This window comes from Leucoraja erinacea, chromosome 3 (assembly GCF_028641065.1).
Source record: "Leucoraja erinacea ecotype New England chromosome 3, Leri_hhj_1, whole genome shotgun sequence".
In the NCBI taxonomy this organism is placed as follows: domain Eukaryota; kingdom Metazoa; phylum Chordata; class Chondrichthyes; order Rajiformes; family Rajidae; genus Leucoraja; species Leucoraja erinaceus.
The window spans coordinates 39,221,613-39,239,201 of record NC_073379.1 but is presented as its reverse complement, the minus strand read 5'-3'; the positions used below and the strand labels follow the sequence as shown (position 1 = coordinate 39,239,201).

General features: G+C 42.3%; 1 protein-coding gene across 1 annotated transcript in view; it reads right to left on the bottom strand.

Annotated features, from left to right (window-relative positions):
- tbc1d2 (TBC1 domain family, member 2) overlaps nucleotides 1–17,589 on the bottom strand; it is a 62,349-nt gene that overhangs the window by 38,644 nt on the left and 6,116 nt on the right. Inside the window, exons 2-3 of the mRNA XM_055632472.1 lie at nucleotides 16,041–16,460; nucleotides 3,651–3,795 (exon numbers count right to left, since the gene is read on the bottom strand). Coding sequence (XP_055488447.1) covers nucleotides 3,651–3,795; nucleotides 16,041–16,442 — 547 coding nt within the window. The 5' untranslated portion in view covers nucleotides 16,443–16,460. The remainder of the gene's footprint in view (nucleotides 1–3,650; nucleotides 3,796–16,040; nucleotides 16,461–17,589) is intronic.

The window sequence follows — 17,589 nt, the reverse complement described above, 5'->3', positions numbered from 1 at the left end:
TGGTGCTCGGCTTTCGCCGGCGTGGTTGACCGATGCCCGCTGGGTGGGGCGGGGAGTGCTGTTGGCGGTCCCCGGCACGTCAGGGAGCAGGTTCCTCAGGAGTTGGAGCTGGGTTGGGCTGGCATTGGCACTTCTTCTCCATGCAGGCTGTGGGCCTGGGGCCGCTGGTGTCACCCCGGACGTCTCCGGCTGCCCCCCGGGCAGGAATAGGACACTCGGGGGTCGGCAGGGCTTGCGCCGCCAGGGACCCGGGTTTGATCCTGGCTGCGGATGAGGCACGGGTTTGTGTGCAGGTAGCTGCTGAGAATGTCTCTCCGCCGGTCAAGTCTCTCCCGTCTCCCACTCGCATCTGCCCCCTCTCTCTTGCTGTTACACCCCGCTCTTCCGCTACCTGGCAGTCCCGTTCTTCAGATTAAATATTATTTTACACATAAATTATGAATAAAGATAAGAATTTATACAACCAGCACTTTTTCTTTATGGCCAATGACCTTTGACAAATCCCATGATTCCTTGCGTTTTTCGGAATACCGAACTCGCTCACTGGGACGTACTCCACCTCGCTTTCTGAAGTCAATGATTAGCTCCTTTGTCTTGCTGTCATTAAGAGAAGGGCTGTTGGCTTGAACTGAGCTCTCTATATTCTTTCTACACTCTGACCTGTCAATGTTCGAGTTCTGACGGTGTCATCTACAGTTAGAGGAGAATTTCGCGAAAGCATCGTGAGTGTATTGGGATTACAGTAACTGGGTTGAGAACACATCCTTGCAGAGCATCAGTGTTAGCGTGAAGGAAGTTTTGTTGCCTATCCTTACTGTTCTCTGGGCCAGAAAGTCACATATCCAGTGGCAGAGGTGCATGCCGACTCCTAGGTTCAGAGGTTTGGAGATGAGTTTGGTTGAGAATATGCTGTTGAAAGCAGAACCAGTCAAAAAAATAGGAGTCTGATGTTGATGTCCTTATTGTCTAGGTGTTCCAGAGATGACTATGGGGCCGGGAAGGAGCTGCCGGTCGCATCCACACAGGCTAATTGCAATAGATCTCAGCTGTTGGGAGGCTGGAGTTAATGTGCACCTTGTCCAACCTCTCAAAGCACTTCATGATGATGGATGTTAACCAGAGCTAATCAAGTCAAGAAGGCATGCAAACCTCGCTGTTCTTTGGCACTGGATGATGGTGGTCTTATTTATGCAAGTGGAAACCTCAGAGTGGAGTAGAGAGAGATTAGAGATGTCTGTGAATACTCCAGCCAGCTGGTCTGCGCGGTTCCCGAGGATATGGTTGGCAACTCCATTCAAGTCAGTTACTTTTCACGGGTTCACTCTCTGAGATTCCCACTAAGCATGTTACCCAACCAACTTATACCCCTCATATATGTGTATACCTCAGGCAGACAATAGACAATAAACGTAGGAGTAGGCCATTCGGCCCTTCGAGCCAGCACCGCCATTCAATGTGATCATGGCTGATCATCCCCAATCAGTAGGTACACAAAATTGCTGGAGAAACTCAGCAGATGCAGCAGCATCTATGGAGCGAAGGAAATAGGCGATGTTTCGGGCCGAAACCCTTCTTCAGACTGGCAGTACCCTGTTCCTGCCTTCTCTCCGTATCCCCCGACTCAGCTATCTTTAAGAGCCCTATCTAGCGCTCTCTTGAAAGTATCCAGAGAATCGGCCTCCACCTTAACAGGCAGATAAATTCCACACTTCAAACTCTCTGTGAGTACAAAATGTTCCTTCGTCTCAGCGTTGACAAATGGCTTACCCCTTGTATTCTTAAACTGTGGCCCCTGGTTCAAGGACTTCCAAAATTAGGGGACCAAAACACGCAATTTCCTGCCTCTAGCCTGTACAAACCCTTAACAATCTTATATGGTTCAATAAGATCCCATCACATCCTTCTAAACTCCAGAGTGTACAAGCTTTCCAGCTTTCTTCTGCATGCTTACTTTCAAAGACCGATGAACAAGGACCCCCCAGATCCCGTTGTACTTCCCCTTTTCCCAACTTGACGCCATTTAGATAGTAATCTGCTTTCCTGTTTTTTTTAATACCAACGTGGATAACCTCATAATTATCCACATTAAACTTCATCTGCTATGCATCTGCCAAGTCACCCTGCATTCTCACAGCATCCTCCTCACAGTTCACACGGTCACCCAGCTTTGTGTCATCTGCAAATTTGCTAACGTTACTTTGAATTCCTTCATCTAACTCACTGATGTATATTGTAAATAGCTACGGTCCCAGCACCGAGCCTTGTGGTACCACACTAGTCACTGCCTGCCATTCTGAAAGGGACCCGTTAATCCCTACTCTTTGTTTCCTGTCTGCCAACCAATTTTCTATCCATGTCAGCACTCTACCCCCAATACTGTGTGCCCTAATTTTGCCCACTAATCTCCTATGTGGGACCTTATCGAAGGCAGGTAACCTCCCCACCCTCCTCTGCTCCAAGGAAAATTAACTGAGCTGAACTGATCTCTCTTCACAATTCTCTCTTCATAGTTCATTTCTCAAGCAAAATTTTGATTAATATTAATTGCACCATTTCCAGTACAATCATGTTCAGTCCAATTTAAAGCTTAAATATCAAATTCTTTATTCATGGGTTCATAACCTAAGAAGTTCACAGAGACTTCAGTTCATGGGCCTTTCTGCCAGTCAATAAAAAATATTATTACCACTATTTATAGTGTACTAGACTAAGTGGGACCTGTTGGGTCCCAGCATCACACAGGAGGGCTGGTCCCCCATCACAATATTCCACCTCTCCACCAATTCCAATATTGGTGGCCAGTGTGGGGGGGCGGGGGGGTTTCTGGAACACTTGTATGGACATCATGGGCCGCATGGATTCTTGGGCAGGCGACTCAGTCACTCAAGCCTGTTGTGCTGGCAGCTCACTCATTCACGGCTGGTGGGCTGGCAGTTGACTCACGGCTATTCCTTGAAATTCCATTTCAAGCAGTGTGCAAGGCCACCAAATTCAAGTGCAGTTTCTTACCATTTCAAGCAGGGTGCAAGGCCACCAAATTCAAGTGCAGTTTCTTACCATTTCAAGCAGGGTGCAAGGCCACTGAAGCCAGCGAGTTGTGACCTCGCCCTCCTCCATCTTGCAGAGACTGAGCCACGCCCACACTTCTGGGTTTTATTGTCTCTCTGATGCAGCTTTAATTTGAAAAGGGCTGGGAGAAAGTGTGGACAAATGCGGAGAAAGGACAGCACAGGTGGCGTGGCTGGTAGAGCTGCTGCCTCATGGCACCAGAGACCCAGGTTTGATCCCGACCTTATGTCACCCTTTCTTATGTGCTGTCTGTGTGAAGTTTGCACGTTCTGTCTGTGACTGCAGGGGATTCCTCAGGGCACACACATTTTCTCCAACATTCCAGACTTACTGGTTAGTAAGTTAATTGGCCTCTGTAAATTGTCCCGAGTGTGTAAGGAGTAGATGTGAAAAGGAAACAAGAGAACTAGTGTGAAAGGGTGATCGATTTTAGTGTGAACTCACTGGGCTGAAAGACCCGTTTCAATGTAGTATCTTTCAATCAATATATGGCACTCTTTACCAGGTCATTAGATGTTGAGGATGAAAAATGTGTTTCAGTTGAGCTTTGAAACATGCCAGTGTGATATCATTGGACATACCTTCTGTTTTGAATGCTGGTGGAGTGTCAGGTTGTGGATCAGATGTGGGGAGATCACCTTCTAAGAGATGGTTCAGCTTATCATGTTCCCAACGTTTCTGCTGCAATTGCTGTAACCAGTACATCATGACTTCTTTGTTTTTTGCCTGGAAACAAATTATATTTTTAAAGAAGTACTTTTCCCCATATCAACGCAGATTCCTTTCATGTCTATAATCAGGTTGTACAGCTATTCACTCAGAATATTAAAAGGAAAGGCACAGAAATATTAACATTTGCATCCATAAAGCATGTTTAAAGTGGCAGAACATCCCAAATCCTAAACAAAGAGCATTATCGGACACAATCCGAGACCAAGCGCCACAAGGAGATATTAAGTTACTAAAAGTTGTTTCCTTTCAGGAAGAAACGCAGAGGAGGAGGGTTTTACAGTGCGAATTCCTGAGCTTTCTGACTAAGGCAGCTCATGGCGGGACAATACTTGATGAATGAAAATCAGAGTTGGCCTCGAGACCAGCAAATTAACAGTACAGGAAAATGTAGAGTCTTAAAGAGCTGTTGGAGAATTCAAAGACGGGAGGTGGAACGTATGATTTGAGGTAATTATAACATTGACGTATATCTAAACAGGTTTTAATGCAAGGCAGCATACACAAAGGTGAAAGTTATTTGGTATTAATAGCAACACAGTGGCATAGGTTTTTAAATCAAACTGCCACCTTCTATCCCCAAAGTATTTCTTAATCATTTCAAGTTCTTAAACAAAAACTCTGACACTACACATCATAATATAATGCAACAGCGAATCAGAAACTTTTTGTATGGATTGACAAAATAACATTAGCCAAGTTTCTTGCTCAGCCTCCATAATGGATGAGAGTACTTGCTACGTTATTAAATTAATATTCGTCAAACATTAGTTGGAATCATTTCAGCAGCAGCTGAACACAAAAGGCTCAAGCATCCATGCACGAACTGTGAAATACATCTAGGACCAAGTGACGGTATCTGTCTGTTCACCCCAGAGTCAGATCGGACTTGCTGTCCAGTCAGTGAATCCATTGTTTTCATTTGGGATTCCAAAGCAAAATCTGGGAAAATTTACTTAATTTAAATACATTGGTGCAGCTGGTAGAGCTGCTGCCTCTAGTGCCAGAGGCCCGGGTTCGATCCTGACCTTGGGTGCTGTCTATATGGATTTTGCACATTCTCTGTGATTGTGTGGGTTTCCTCCGGGTGTTCTGGTTTCCTCCCACTTCCCGAAGTCTTGCAGGTTTGTAGGTTAATTAGATTCTATAAAATGGCCCCTAGTGTGTAGAGAGCGGATGAGAAAGTGGGATAATATCGAACTATTGTGGTGATCGATGGTCAGTGTGGTCTCAGAGGGACCTCCACTTACTGCAAAGAGTGCATTGCCAAAAGCACTCAAGAATATCGATTAATCTTATCTAAAACAACATATTCATGTGATCAGCAACCTTAAAAAAATCCCTCACATCACTAATGATGTACAGTAATATGATGTAATATGTACCGTCTGCAAAATGGACTACAAAAACTTAATAAGGCAATGTTTTAACAGCTATTCCCATGCTTGTTACTTCCAAACTACTCCCAAGGTAGGACAGCAGGTTCATAGAAAGAGCACCCTATGATATCCTAGTTCCAAATGTATCATTGTTTCTCATCATCACTGAGTCAAAACCCTGAAACTCTGTGGCAGTACATGCCGTTCACTACATGGAGGTTAAGGATGGGCACCAAGTGACTGTGATATCCACACATCAAGAATGCATAAACAATAATCATTTTTCATGGGGTTAATTTACATTTTCTCACCCAGTGTATACTGAATTTAGCAGAAGCAAATTCTGCCACATATAAATGCTTGCTCATTTCTTTCTTGAACAACATAGCTATAATTTGAATCTTGCTGATCAGCTTTCACTTCAATTATTTTGAATTCTGTATCGTTAGAAATAAATTCCAAGACAGCCAGTTTTAATTGCTTTACTTATCTTGACAATGCGTTTAATAATTTGCTTAACTGTACCTCCAGATCCCAACTTCAGATTCTAGGTTTCTGATTTTCCAGTTGAAATACATCATCTCTGTAGGTTTTTGCTGTTTTCAGGTTATTGTCACTTCTTACCGCTTATTAACTTTCTAATGTATTTTGCTGGCCTTTTTTTTTCTTTTATTAGAAGTACAATCATATGGCACCAAAGTGCCTAATATATATTTTCATAATACATTTTATGTACAACTTCTTTTTTTTTTTTGTTACAGTGAAAAATGATTAGAACAAGAAAAAGAAGTTAGATAGTAAAGGATAGAAAGATGTGAAATATATAGTGTGTGAAGAAAGAAAATGAGTAAATGAAGAAAGTTGAGAAAGAGAAAATAGAAAAAAGAAAATAAAATAAAAATTGGTCTGATTTATCCATTAGGAGGAATCGCATTTCCTCAAGATGTGCGGTGTCCAGCATACTTACAATCCACATTTTAAGCGTTGGTATTGATGTACCCTTCCAAAAATTAAGTATTAATTTTTTTGCTATTATTAAATCATAGTTAAAGAATAAATTTTGAGATGTGTTCAATTTATTCCCATCTTCCATTACGCCAAATATAATCATTTCAGTATTAGGTTCAATTCTTGTCTTGAATAATTTTTGCTGGCCTTCTGAACAAGGGACGGATGGAATGAGCTGCCAGGCAAGGTTGTTGAGGCAGGTAAAATAACAACACTTAAAATATCGTTAGACAGCTCCATGGATAAGAAAGGTTTAGAGGTGTTTAAGCCAAATGCATGCAACTGGGACCAGCTTAGATGAGGCACCTTGGATAGCATGTTGGGCTGAAGGGCCAGTTTCCATGCTGTATGACTCTCTATGACATTCTGAATAACATTGGGTGGCTGTCACGTCGCAGCGGCCTCTGCAGTCCGTCTGTCATTTTTTACATTTTTTTGTCTCGTTTGAATGTAGTTTAAAGTGCTTTTTTTAAAAAAAACTGGGTATGTGTGTGGGGGGGCAGGGGGTGGGAAAACTTTAAAAAGCATTCCCCTGCACGGAGAACCCGACCTTTTCTCTGTCGGGTCTCCGTTGTTGTTGGGGCCTAGCACCGTGGAGCGGCCTCCAACCGGAACGACCTGGGGCTCCAGTCGCAGAGCTGCAGACTTACTTACCATCATGGAGCTGGCCGAGTTCGGAGTGGGAGGAGTGTTGTGGCGCGCCACTGTGACCCGACCCCAAAGATTCGGAGGCTCCAACCGCAGGTATGGTGGACGGTGACACTGGGAGCCCGCGGGTCCCTGCTGGGAGACCGCTTTTCGGGGCTTCCGCAACGGCGACTTCTTTCGCCCAAGTTGCGGGGTTGAAAATTACCTGGAGCGGGGCCTTACATCGCCCGGCGCGGCTTTAAATGGCCGCGGGACTTGCTAGCGCACGCCGGGGGCTCCAACACCAAGACCCGGAGCGCGGCCTTGCATCACCCGGCGCGGCTTTAATGGCCGCAGGACACTTACCATCGCCCGCCGGGGGCTTTGACTCTGACATCGGGAGGAGAATGAGGAGTGCAGGGGAGAGATAAGACTTTGCCTTCCATCACAGTGAGGAGGAGATTCACTGTGATGGATGTTTGTGTAAATTGTGTTGTGTCTTGGTTCTATTTCTTGTGTGTATGACTGCAGAAACCAAATTTCCTTTGAACCTCAATGAGGTTCAAATGACAACAAATAAATGGTATTGTATTGTATCCATTGTCGTTATCCTGATTACCTCCTTCATTAGATTTCAGTAGTCAGACACATTTTGGTCTTCAAGAGTGTTGCCGATTGCCTGATCATCTTGCCCCACCATTTACTTCCACCTTAATCTCCACATTATTATCTACTAATTAATCAATGTACATTAATCCACACATGCCCTTGAGTTTACAAATAGGAAGTGCCATCTCCACTCAAACTAAGACTAGTTATGGTCATACTAGCCCATAAGGCCCCTTTGCGGCCAATCCTCTACTTCAGCACCATTTTCCAGCACCATTCCCATGTCCCCGAGTTCTCCTAATAAACCGGAATCTATCAGTCTTTGTTAGGAGTGAACACAGTGACTCAGCTTCCAAAGAATTCTTAAGTTTTTTCGCCCTCCGAGCAAAGAAATTTCTCCTCACACCAGTCCTAAATGGCGGATCCATTTTATTCTCAAAGTATAATCCCTGTTCCTGGACTCCTCAATCAGAATCAACATCCTCCCCACATCTTATTTGTCAAGAAATTTAAGAACTTGTTTAAAGGCAGTCTCTTTTCATTCTTCAATTCTTTTTATGTAATTTTAATGTATGTTTCTTCTGTTAAATGCGACTTGTAATGTTCAGATGTTCTACATTTTAAGTCCACAAAGACCACCATCAAATCATGTTTATTGTCATACACACAAGTATGGGAAGGTCCAGGTACAATGAAAATCTTGCTTGCACCAGCATCACAGGCACATTAACTTAGACAATACACAAGAATTATCCACAAATGACACAAAATACTACACGGCTGTAAAAGTAAACGACTGTGCAAAAAGCAAGTTGTTACTGCAGAGTACAAGTGGAAAGCAAGTCCATGGAGGTGCAAGCAGTGGACCATATGTTCCATTGCTGAGGTAAGATTAAGGTTGTGCAATACGATTCAGGAATTTGTCAGATTGTGAATCTGTGGAATTCTTTGCAACAGAAGGCTGTAGAGGACAAGTCAATGGATATTTTTAAGACAGATATAGATTCTTGATTGGTACGGGTGTCAGGGTTATGGGGAGATGGCAAGAGAATGGAGTTAGGAGGGAGAGATAGATCTGTCATGTTTGAATGGCAGAATAAACTTGAGGGGCCGAATGGCTTAATTCTGCTCCTATTACTTATGACCTTAGTTGTTGGAAAGTAGCCGTTACCGAGTCCAGTGGTGTGGGACTTCATGCTACTGCAACTCCTGCCCAATGCTAGCAGTGAGAAGAGGGTCTTAACCGGATGGTGGGGATCCTTGATCACAGATGCCAAATTCTTGAGGCAGCGCCTTATGTACCTGTTTTCAATGGTGAGAGGGCTGTGCCTGTGATGGCCTGGCTGAGTCCATCATTCTCTGCAGCCTCTTGTATTTCTGTACATTGAAATTGCTATACCAGGCCATGATACAACTAGTCAGGATACTTTCTACAGTGCATCTGTAGAACTTCGTTGGAGCATTTTGGACACATGCGGAATCTCTTTAAACTTCTAAGAAAGTAGAGGTACTGGTACACCTTCTTCAAGATAACATCTATGTGCTGGGCCCAGGAGAGGTCATCTGAAATGGAAATGCCCAGGAATTTGAAGCTGCCAGCTCTCTCAACTGCCAACCCCCCAATGGAAACTTGCACCTGCTCTCCTAAGTTCCCCTTTCTGGTCAATTTTCCTTGGTTTTGTTGACATTGAGCAGGAAGTGGTTGTTGCAGCACCACTCGCCTTCTGCAAATTCCTTTGAAGATAGCATTCTCAGTACCTGGGGGGATATTCTATCTCTCTCCTGTGTACTGCCTCATCAATACCCATGAATCGGCCAGCAACAATGGGCCCCATTCGCTGATTGTTATACGCAAAACAACTTTCATTTTTTAAATGATGCATATGTTGCATCGGAATCCGGCAATGGAGCAGCAGAAAGAGAAGACGATAAAACGGGTTGGACACGGGGGATGGGGGTGGGGGGTGGGGAACACATGGGAACGGTTGCATGTCATTACTGTCCATTGCAGAGGGAGGGAGTGCAGGATGTGGGAACAATTAGATTGGGATTTTTTCAAAGAACTGTCAGGCACAATAGGCTGAGTGGCCTTCTTCTGTGGTTTATTAATCTGTGAGTATGAGTAGATAGTTACTATCATGCTGCCAGCTTGCACTAGGTTAAACATAGAACAGGGAAATAGTTCTGTGTGCAGTTGCATTCACTTCTTGATAACTCCATGTTATCGTTATTGCGCCATACCCAAGAGTTATATACAGATATGTTGTTTCGCAATATTAATAGATGGGATGCATTTCCTCAAAGGGCAATGGAGACAAATTCAATGGTAGCTTCCAAGATAGAACTGGATAAATAATACTTAAAAGCAGAGGACATATTGTAAGGATGGGATGAAAACAAATGGAGTGGTATCCTTTTGGATTGAAAGGCAGGCACAGATTCAAAGGTCTCAATGATCTCTTTCTATTCTGAGAAACTCCCTCTTGTATGCACCCCGACAGGAGGAATGTTTCTCCCCCTCCCCCCCCCCCCCCCCCCGTCCCTCCCCCCGTCCCTCCAAAACAAAATTATAATTTCATTTGAATTAAGAAGCTGGGAAATTGTACCAGAAAACCTGTTGCTTTCCTATGTCAGCAGCTGTGTGAACTGGAATGACACTAGGGCACTAAATACTGTTCACCGCTGCTGAGGACATTTACATAAGGTTAAGTGTGAACGTTTGAAGAAAAACGGCAGAAAATACTGGAGAGGGTCAGAACTGGACCCAAGGTTGAGATTTTTGATTGGAGAAAGGCTAACTTTGATGAGATGCGAGATGATTTAAAAGGAGTGAACTGGGACATTTTGTTTTATGGGAAGAATGTAGAAGAGAAATGGAGGATATTTAAAGGTGAAATTTTAAGAGTACAGAATCTTTATGTTCCTGTTCGGTTGAAAGGAAACAGTAAAAATTGGAAAGAGCCCTGGTTTTCAAGGGAAATTGGACATCTTGTTCGGAAAAAGAGGGAGATCTACAATAATTATAGGCAGCATGAAGTAAATGAGGTGCTTGAGGAGTATAAGGAATGTAAAAAGAATCTTAAGAAAGAAATTAGAAAAGCTAAAAGAAGATATGAGGTTGCTTTGGCAAGTAAGGTGAAAGTAAATCCAAAGGATTTCTACAGCTATATTAATAGCAAAAGGATACGAGGGATAAAATTGGTCCATTGGAGAGACAGAGTGGACAGTTATCTGCAGAGCCAAAAGAGATGGGGGAGATATTGAACAATTTTTTTTCTTCGGTATTCACCAAGGAGAAGGATATTGAATTATGTGAGGTAAGGGAAACTAGTAGAGTAGCTATGGATACTATGAGGTTCAAAGTAAAAGAAGTACTGACACTTTTGAAAAATATAAAAGTGGATAAGTCTCCAGGTCCTGACAGGATATTCCCTAGGACATTGAGGGAAGTTAGTGTAGAAATAGCCGGGGCTATGACAGAAATATTTCAAATGTCATTAGAAACGGGAATAGTCCACGAGGATTGGTGTACTGCGCATGTTGTTCCATTGTTTAAAAAGGGTTCTAAGAGTAAACCTAGCAATTATAGACCTGTTAGTTTGACTTCAGTGGTGGGCAAATTAATGGAAAAGATACTTAGAGATAATATATATAAGCATCTAGATAAACATGGTCTGATTAGGAACAGTCAACATGGATTTGTGCCTGGAAGGTCATGTTTGACTAATCTTCTTGAATTTTTTGAAGAGGTTACTAGGGAAATTGACGAGGGTAAAGCAGTGGATGTTGTCTATATGAACTTTAGTAAGGCCTTTGACAAGGTTCCTCATGGAAGGTTGGTTAAGAAGGTTCAACTGTTGGGTATAAATGCAGGAATAGCAAGATGGATTCAACAGTGGCTGAATGGGAGAAGCCAGAGGGTAATGGTGGATGGCTGTTTATCGGGTTGGAGGCAGGTGACTAGTGGGGTGCCTCAGGGATCTGTGTTGGGTCCTTTGTTGTTTGTCATGTACATCAATGATCTGGATGAAGGTGTGGTAAATTGGATTAGTAAGTATGCAGATGATACCAAGAAAGGGGGTGTTGTGGATAATGAAGAGGATTTCCAAAGTCTACAGAGTGATTTAGGCCATTTGGAAAAATGGGCTGAAAGATGGCAGATGGAGTTTAATGCTGATAAATGTGAGGTGCTACACCTTGGCAGGACAAATCAAAATAGGACGTACATGGTAAATGGTAGGGAATTGAAGAATACAGTTGAACAGAGGGATCTGGGTATAACCGTGCATAGTTCCTTGAAGGTGGAATCTCATGTAGATAGGGTGGTAAAGAAAGCTTTTGGTATGCTAGCCTTTATAAATCAGAGCATTGAGTATAAAAGCTGGGATGTAATGTTAAAATTGTACAAGGCATTGGTGAGACCAAATCTGGAATATGGTGTACAATTTTGGTCGCCCAATTATAGGAAGGATGTCAACAAAATAGTGAGAGTACAGAGGAGATTTACTAGAATGTTGCCTGGGTTTCAACAACTAAGTTACAGAGATAGGTTGAATAGGTTAGGTCTTTATTCTCTGGAGCGCAGAAGGTTAAGGGGGGACTTGATAGAGGTCTTTAAAATGATGAGAGGGATAGACAGAGTTGATGTGGACAAGCTTTTCCCTTTGACAGATGGCACAATGGGCTAAGTGTTCGGCTGGTGACCGGAAGGTAGCCGGTTCGAATCCCGCTTGGAGTGCATACTGTCGTTGTGTCCTTGGGGCAAGACACTTCACCCACCTTTGCCTGTGTGTAAATGTAATGTAATTATGTGAAGCACTTTGGGGTCAATGCAAGTTGACTAAAAATGTGCTATATAAATAAGATTATTATTATTATTATTATTATTTGAGAATAGGGAAGATTCAAACAAGAGGACATGACTTCAGAATTAAGGGACAGAAGTTTAGGGGTAATATGAGGGGGAACTTCTTTACTCAGAGAGTGGTAGCGGTGTGGAATAAGCTTCCAGTGGAAGTGGTGGAGGCAGGTTCATTGGTATCATTTAAAAATAAATTGGATAGGCATATGGATGAGAAGGGAATGGAGGGTCATGGTATGAATGCAGGCAGGTGGGACTCAGGGTTGTTCGGCACGGACTTGTAGGGTCGAGATGGCCTGTTTCCGTGCTGTAATTGTTATATGGTTATACCTTGTGCAGAGGTTTGCAAAGTTGTAGAATACACAGCCAGTTTTGACTCCTCATCAATGTCAATGGGAAAATTCACCAACTCCTCCACTTCCTCAGAAATTTGAGGAGATTCGACATGTTGCGGAATACTCCATTGAACTTCTCCAGGTGCATGGCTGTGAGCGTACTGGCAGATTGCATCATGGCCCGGTTTTGTAACTTGAATGCCCAAGAACAAAGGAGGCTGCAGAAAATCCCCCACAAGGTACTGAGAATCCCATCTTCATAGGAATCTACAGAAGGCGCTGCCTGAAGAAGACCCACAATACTCTGGCCACATTCTCATCTTGTTGCTGCCATTTGGAAGCAGGTAAAGAAGCCCGAGAACCAAAGATCCTATAGCAAGCAAGATAGATCACTCGATGATAAAGACGTGGTATGGTCATGGGTCATGGGTAATTTTCGGCCCCATTTCCATAACCGGCTTCCGTCTCCGCACCAAAGATCCCAGAGCGGAGTAAAGATAACTAGTGCGGAGACGGAAGCCAGTTACGGAAACATCCTCGTAAAAATAAAGGTTATTTGGTACAAATCTTCTCCTCATTTTCAGAATTATTATTTATTAACACAAACTGTTTCCCCCGCAACGTTGATTACACTGCGAGTCGGGTCGGGTTACTGAAATGGATGAAAAAAAGGCCCACGTTCCGCTCCGTTGCGTACTACACGTCAGCCCATTGCATTTAGAAGGAGTGGTCTATCTTCCCATCGACCATCAGGCTGTGGAACTACCCTGCACAATCCTAACCACAACTCTACCTCAGGTTTGAACTACTATGGACCTTGTATAAGGTTACACAACGTACTTCATCTGGCACTATTATGTTTTGGCTACCTCATATAACTGATAATTTAATGTGTAACTGTTTATTGTGTATTTATTTGTTGTGTTGTTCATTAATGTGCCTCGAAGCTGCAGAGAAGTAAGAATTTCATTATTTTGACCTCAGTGCATATAACTAAATATTATTGACCCCAAAGCAGAAATCACATCAATCTATCAATGTTTAAAAGGCCTTCCTTTGAAAGGAGAATTTTTAAAAGGTGAGAATATAAGAGACACATTGAATTAGCAGCAAGAAAGATAAATATCCAGCTTAACAGATTAGGGTGAATGACTTTCCATGTTTGCACTTCACTGTGATTGGATAACAAAACTTTGTGTTATTTGTTATAAAGAGTAAAATAAAATTTGCACCACTTTTCACTTTTTTCAGTTACAGGACATTGTCAGAGATGTTCTCCCTAATGAAAAAGATTGTGAAAGCAGTCCAACCTACTTTGCTATGCTTTTACTTCTTATTACTGTGGCATTGTTGAGCAGTTGGAAAAGTGACAAGATGCCCGGTTCTCAGTAGTGCCTTCTTCCTAAAGACATCCATCTCACTCAAAATATTGGTTGATACTTTCAGTAGATTTGCATATTATACCTAAACTGCTAAAGGGCAGGCTCACACTTTGCAGAAAATTAACTGCGGTGCAAGCACCAGAGAATCATATTGCTATTGCTCCTGCTGTGCACTCTCTCAGGAAATGATGACTAAAGCTTGTAAATAGGTCAAACTTCATTTTGTACATCATTTACAAATCTAAATTTTCTATCTATTCCATAAAAATTATATCTGTCATTCTGCTTTATAAATAATTGTACACACCTGGCAAAAATAATTCATTACTTGATTAAATAGGAAAGTAAGACCCCTTCCACCCCTGCAACGGACCGTTCCAGCTGCTACGGTCAGGCAAACGCCTCCGTTGCCATGCGGTGAGAACGGAGAGGTTGAGAAGGAGTTTCTTCCCAGAGGCAATTCGGACTGTAAACGCCTATCTCACCAGGGACTAACTCTACAGAACGTTTTTTCCTTCTATTATTTATTATGTAAAAGAATATGTGTGTTATGATTGTGTTTATAATTTGTTTGGTTGTTTTGTTGTTTGTCTTTTGCACAAAAATCCACGAGCATTGCCACTTTCATTTCACTGCACATCTCGTATGTGTATGTGACAAATAAACTTGACTTGACTTGACTAAACCATTGCTTCCAATAGCAAATTCAATGCCATGCTGTAAATCAAGTATACATCCCATTCTGCATTGTGCAGGGAAGTATATTTGCTGCCTACTTTCAATGATTTAAATAACTCCTGAACTACATAGACTTGGGGGCATTGGCTTATATACGTACACAGAACTTTTTTTGTTTATCATATTGTTTACAGAGTACTATGTTTACACATTCTGTTGTACGGCTGCAAGTAAGAACTTCATTGTTCTTTGGGACATATGACAATACAAGACTTTTGACCTCCCCACTCATGGTAACACATGTAATCGCACCTCAGCTCACTACGCTATGCCTTATTTTTCCAAAGTCACCAGTCATCATTTCCATCATTTGTTTGCACAAATCAGTTTAGCAGATGGGCAAGTGTGGGAAGACATCCCACTTTCATTATGTTTGCCTTAATAAAGTTAGTAAATGATTAACCCAATATTACCATATAAATGCAATGCAGTCGTGGCAAACAGCTGAATCCGCTGCAGAGTAAGTTAAAAAAATATTTTTGAATTATTTTAATTTAAACCATGATTGATGGAAAGTGAGAGGAGGAAAAATATATTCACCAACACCCAATATTACAGTTTTAAATTAGGACTGAGAGATGACGGGATAGAGCCAACTGCAGGTGAAGGACTAGTGTTGGGGCCATTTATGCTTAAATTAGTTACTAATAGTATTTCTGTATCTTCTTCTTAAATTTGTGGGTGGGATTATATACATAGAAGGGGGTGTCTACATTTTAGGAGGCTACCGCAGACTCATAGATTGGGAGTTTAATTTAACCCCGAGGGATAGTGAGAAAACAGTTTTTTACCACGAGACGCCACACTCTCACAAGAAGCCACTCTCACATGATTATATATGACACGGATGGAACAGTAAGAACGGAAAGTTATGAATTATTTCTGTTTTGTATTACTTCAATAAAAGACCAATTAATCAAGAAACGACTGGAAGATTAGTTTTTGCTATTGGCGAGTGCGTAAAATATATCTCCACCACATCCCTGAGTAACAACGGTAATTAAAAGTTGGACATTTGAAAAGTCTAAAAATTGCCATTACAACTAGTGAACACACTTTTAGTTGACCCAGAGGGTGCCAAAAGCTAAAACATTTGTTTTACAATCAAATTGTTTAATCTCTATCAAGGCAGCGTTTTCTGATTTAAAAAAAAGCTGCTGGTTCTTTTATTCAAAAACTAACTTTCAGCGTATTTAAAAGCAGAATTAATGACACTTTAATAAAAATGTCATTGTTCATTGGTACATTGTACAGAATTGATATCATAGTACAGCAGGAAACAAACCTTTAACATAGTTCTTACCTTTAGAGTATAATCCTTCTCTGGAGTTTTAATTTCAAAAGTTCCTTCCTCGGCTTCCAGGCAATAATTAAATGCAGCATTTGATAAATCCATGCTCCCCAGTGGACTGTTATCATGGGCATTTCGGAAATAATACAGATGGCATTTCCTTGAGTCAAAGTCAAACCAACGGGTCTTGCAGCCTTTGAGTGGGCCTTTGCCTCCCAGCTTGTTGAGATACCCGCACAACCTTGTAGATTGCGATGGTACCTCACTCAGCGATTCCAAATAGCTTGCCAAGTCTTCGTTCTCAATTGGTTCTTCATGCACATCATCAATTTTTTTCTGAGCAGCTGCATTGACTGGAAATGTGAACATCTCCGTCTGGCTGGACTTGCCCACTTCTAATTCATTTGTCATCATTCTTATTTATGTCAAATCCTGCAATCATACGTGCAATCTAAATATCATCCAATATGCAAGTACTATAAGTACATCAAAAGTAATGGAGGAATCATTTTAAAAGCACTCTTCAAACATAGCATTTCCTTCATTACGAGTGCACAGCGGTGCAGCTACTGCCCCACAGCACCAGAAATGCAGGTTCAATCCTGACCTTGGGTGCTGAAAATGTGGAGTTTGCACTTTGTCCCATGACCATGTGGGTTGCCTCCATGTGGTCCTCCCACATCCCCAAAACATGTGGGTTTGTAGGTTAATTGGCTGTGAATTTCCCCGATTGGGTAAGGAGTGGATGAGAAAGTGGGATTACATATAAAAAGTGTGAAGTGGGATCAATGGTCGGGGTAGTCAGTGGATTGAAGGACTTGTTTCCACGTTATAAATTTGAATCAATCAACTAACAGCGAGTACAGTCTAACAGTCTGTAGAAGGGTCCCGAAACACTACCTGTCCCATTTCTCCAGAGATGCTGTCTGACCCGCTGAGTTACTCCAGCTTTCCGTGTCTATTAACACCGAGTATTACTTTTTGTGAAGCACTTTGCAATGCTTTCGTTGAAACTTGAAATGTGCTATAAAAATACAAGTCACCCTTTTTAAATGAAAGGTTGAGGGGTTAAATTTCGATCCAGAATATTGTGTTAACATTTCAGGGTAATAATAAGAGTAACGCACTACCAACGGAGCTGTGTCATTGAGCGATTTGAAACCAATGTCCCATCTGCCCTCTCAGATGGATATTACAGTACTGAAGAAAATGGAGTTCTCCTTATCCAGATTATCCTCAATCAGCACAATTAAAACATGATCTGGCATTCTGTTGTCAGGGGAACAGCCTCCTCTTGAATATCAAAAAAACTAAGGAGCTGATCGTGGACTTTTGGAGGGCACATCATCCGAGGACGTACACACCATTGAAGATGGGGATACTGTGGATAGGGTGAGCTGCTTTAAATACCTGGGAGTCCACATCTCAGAGGATCTGACATGGACATCACACGCTGCTGCACTGGTGAGTAAGGCAAGGCAACGCCTTTACCACCTCAGGCAATTGAGGAAATGCAGAGTGCCTCTGAGGATCCTCCCGTGCTTCTACTCAGCGGCTGTGG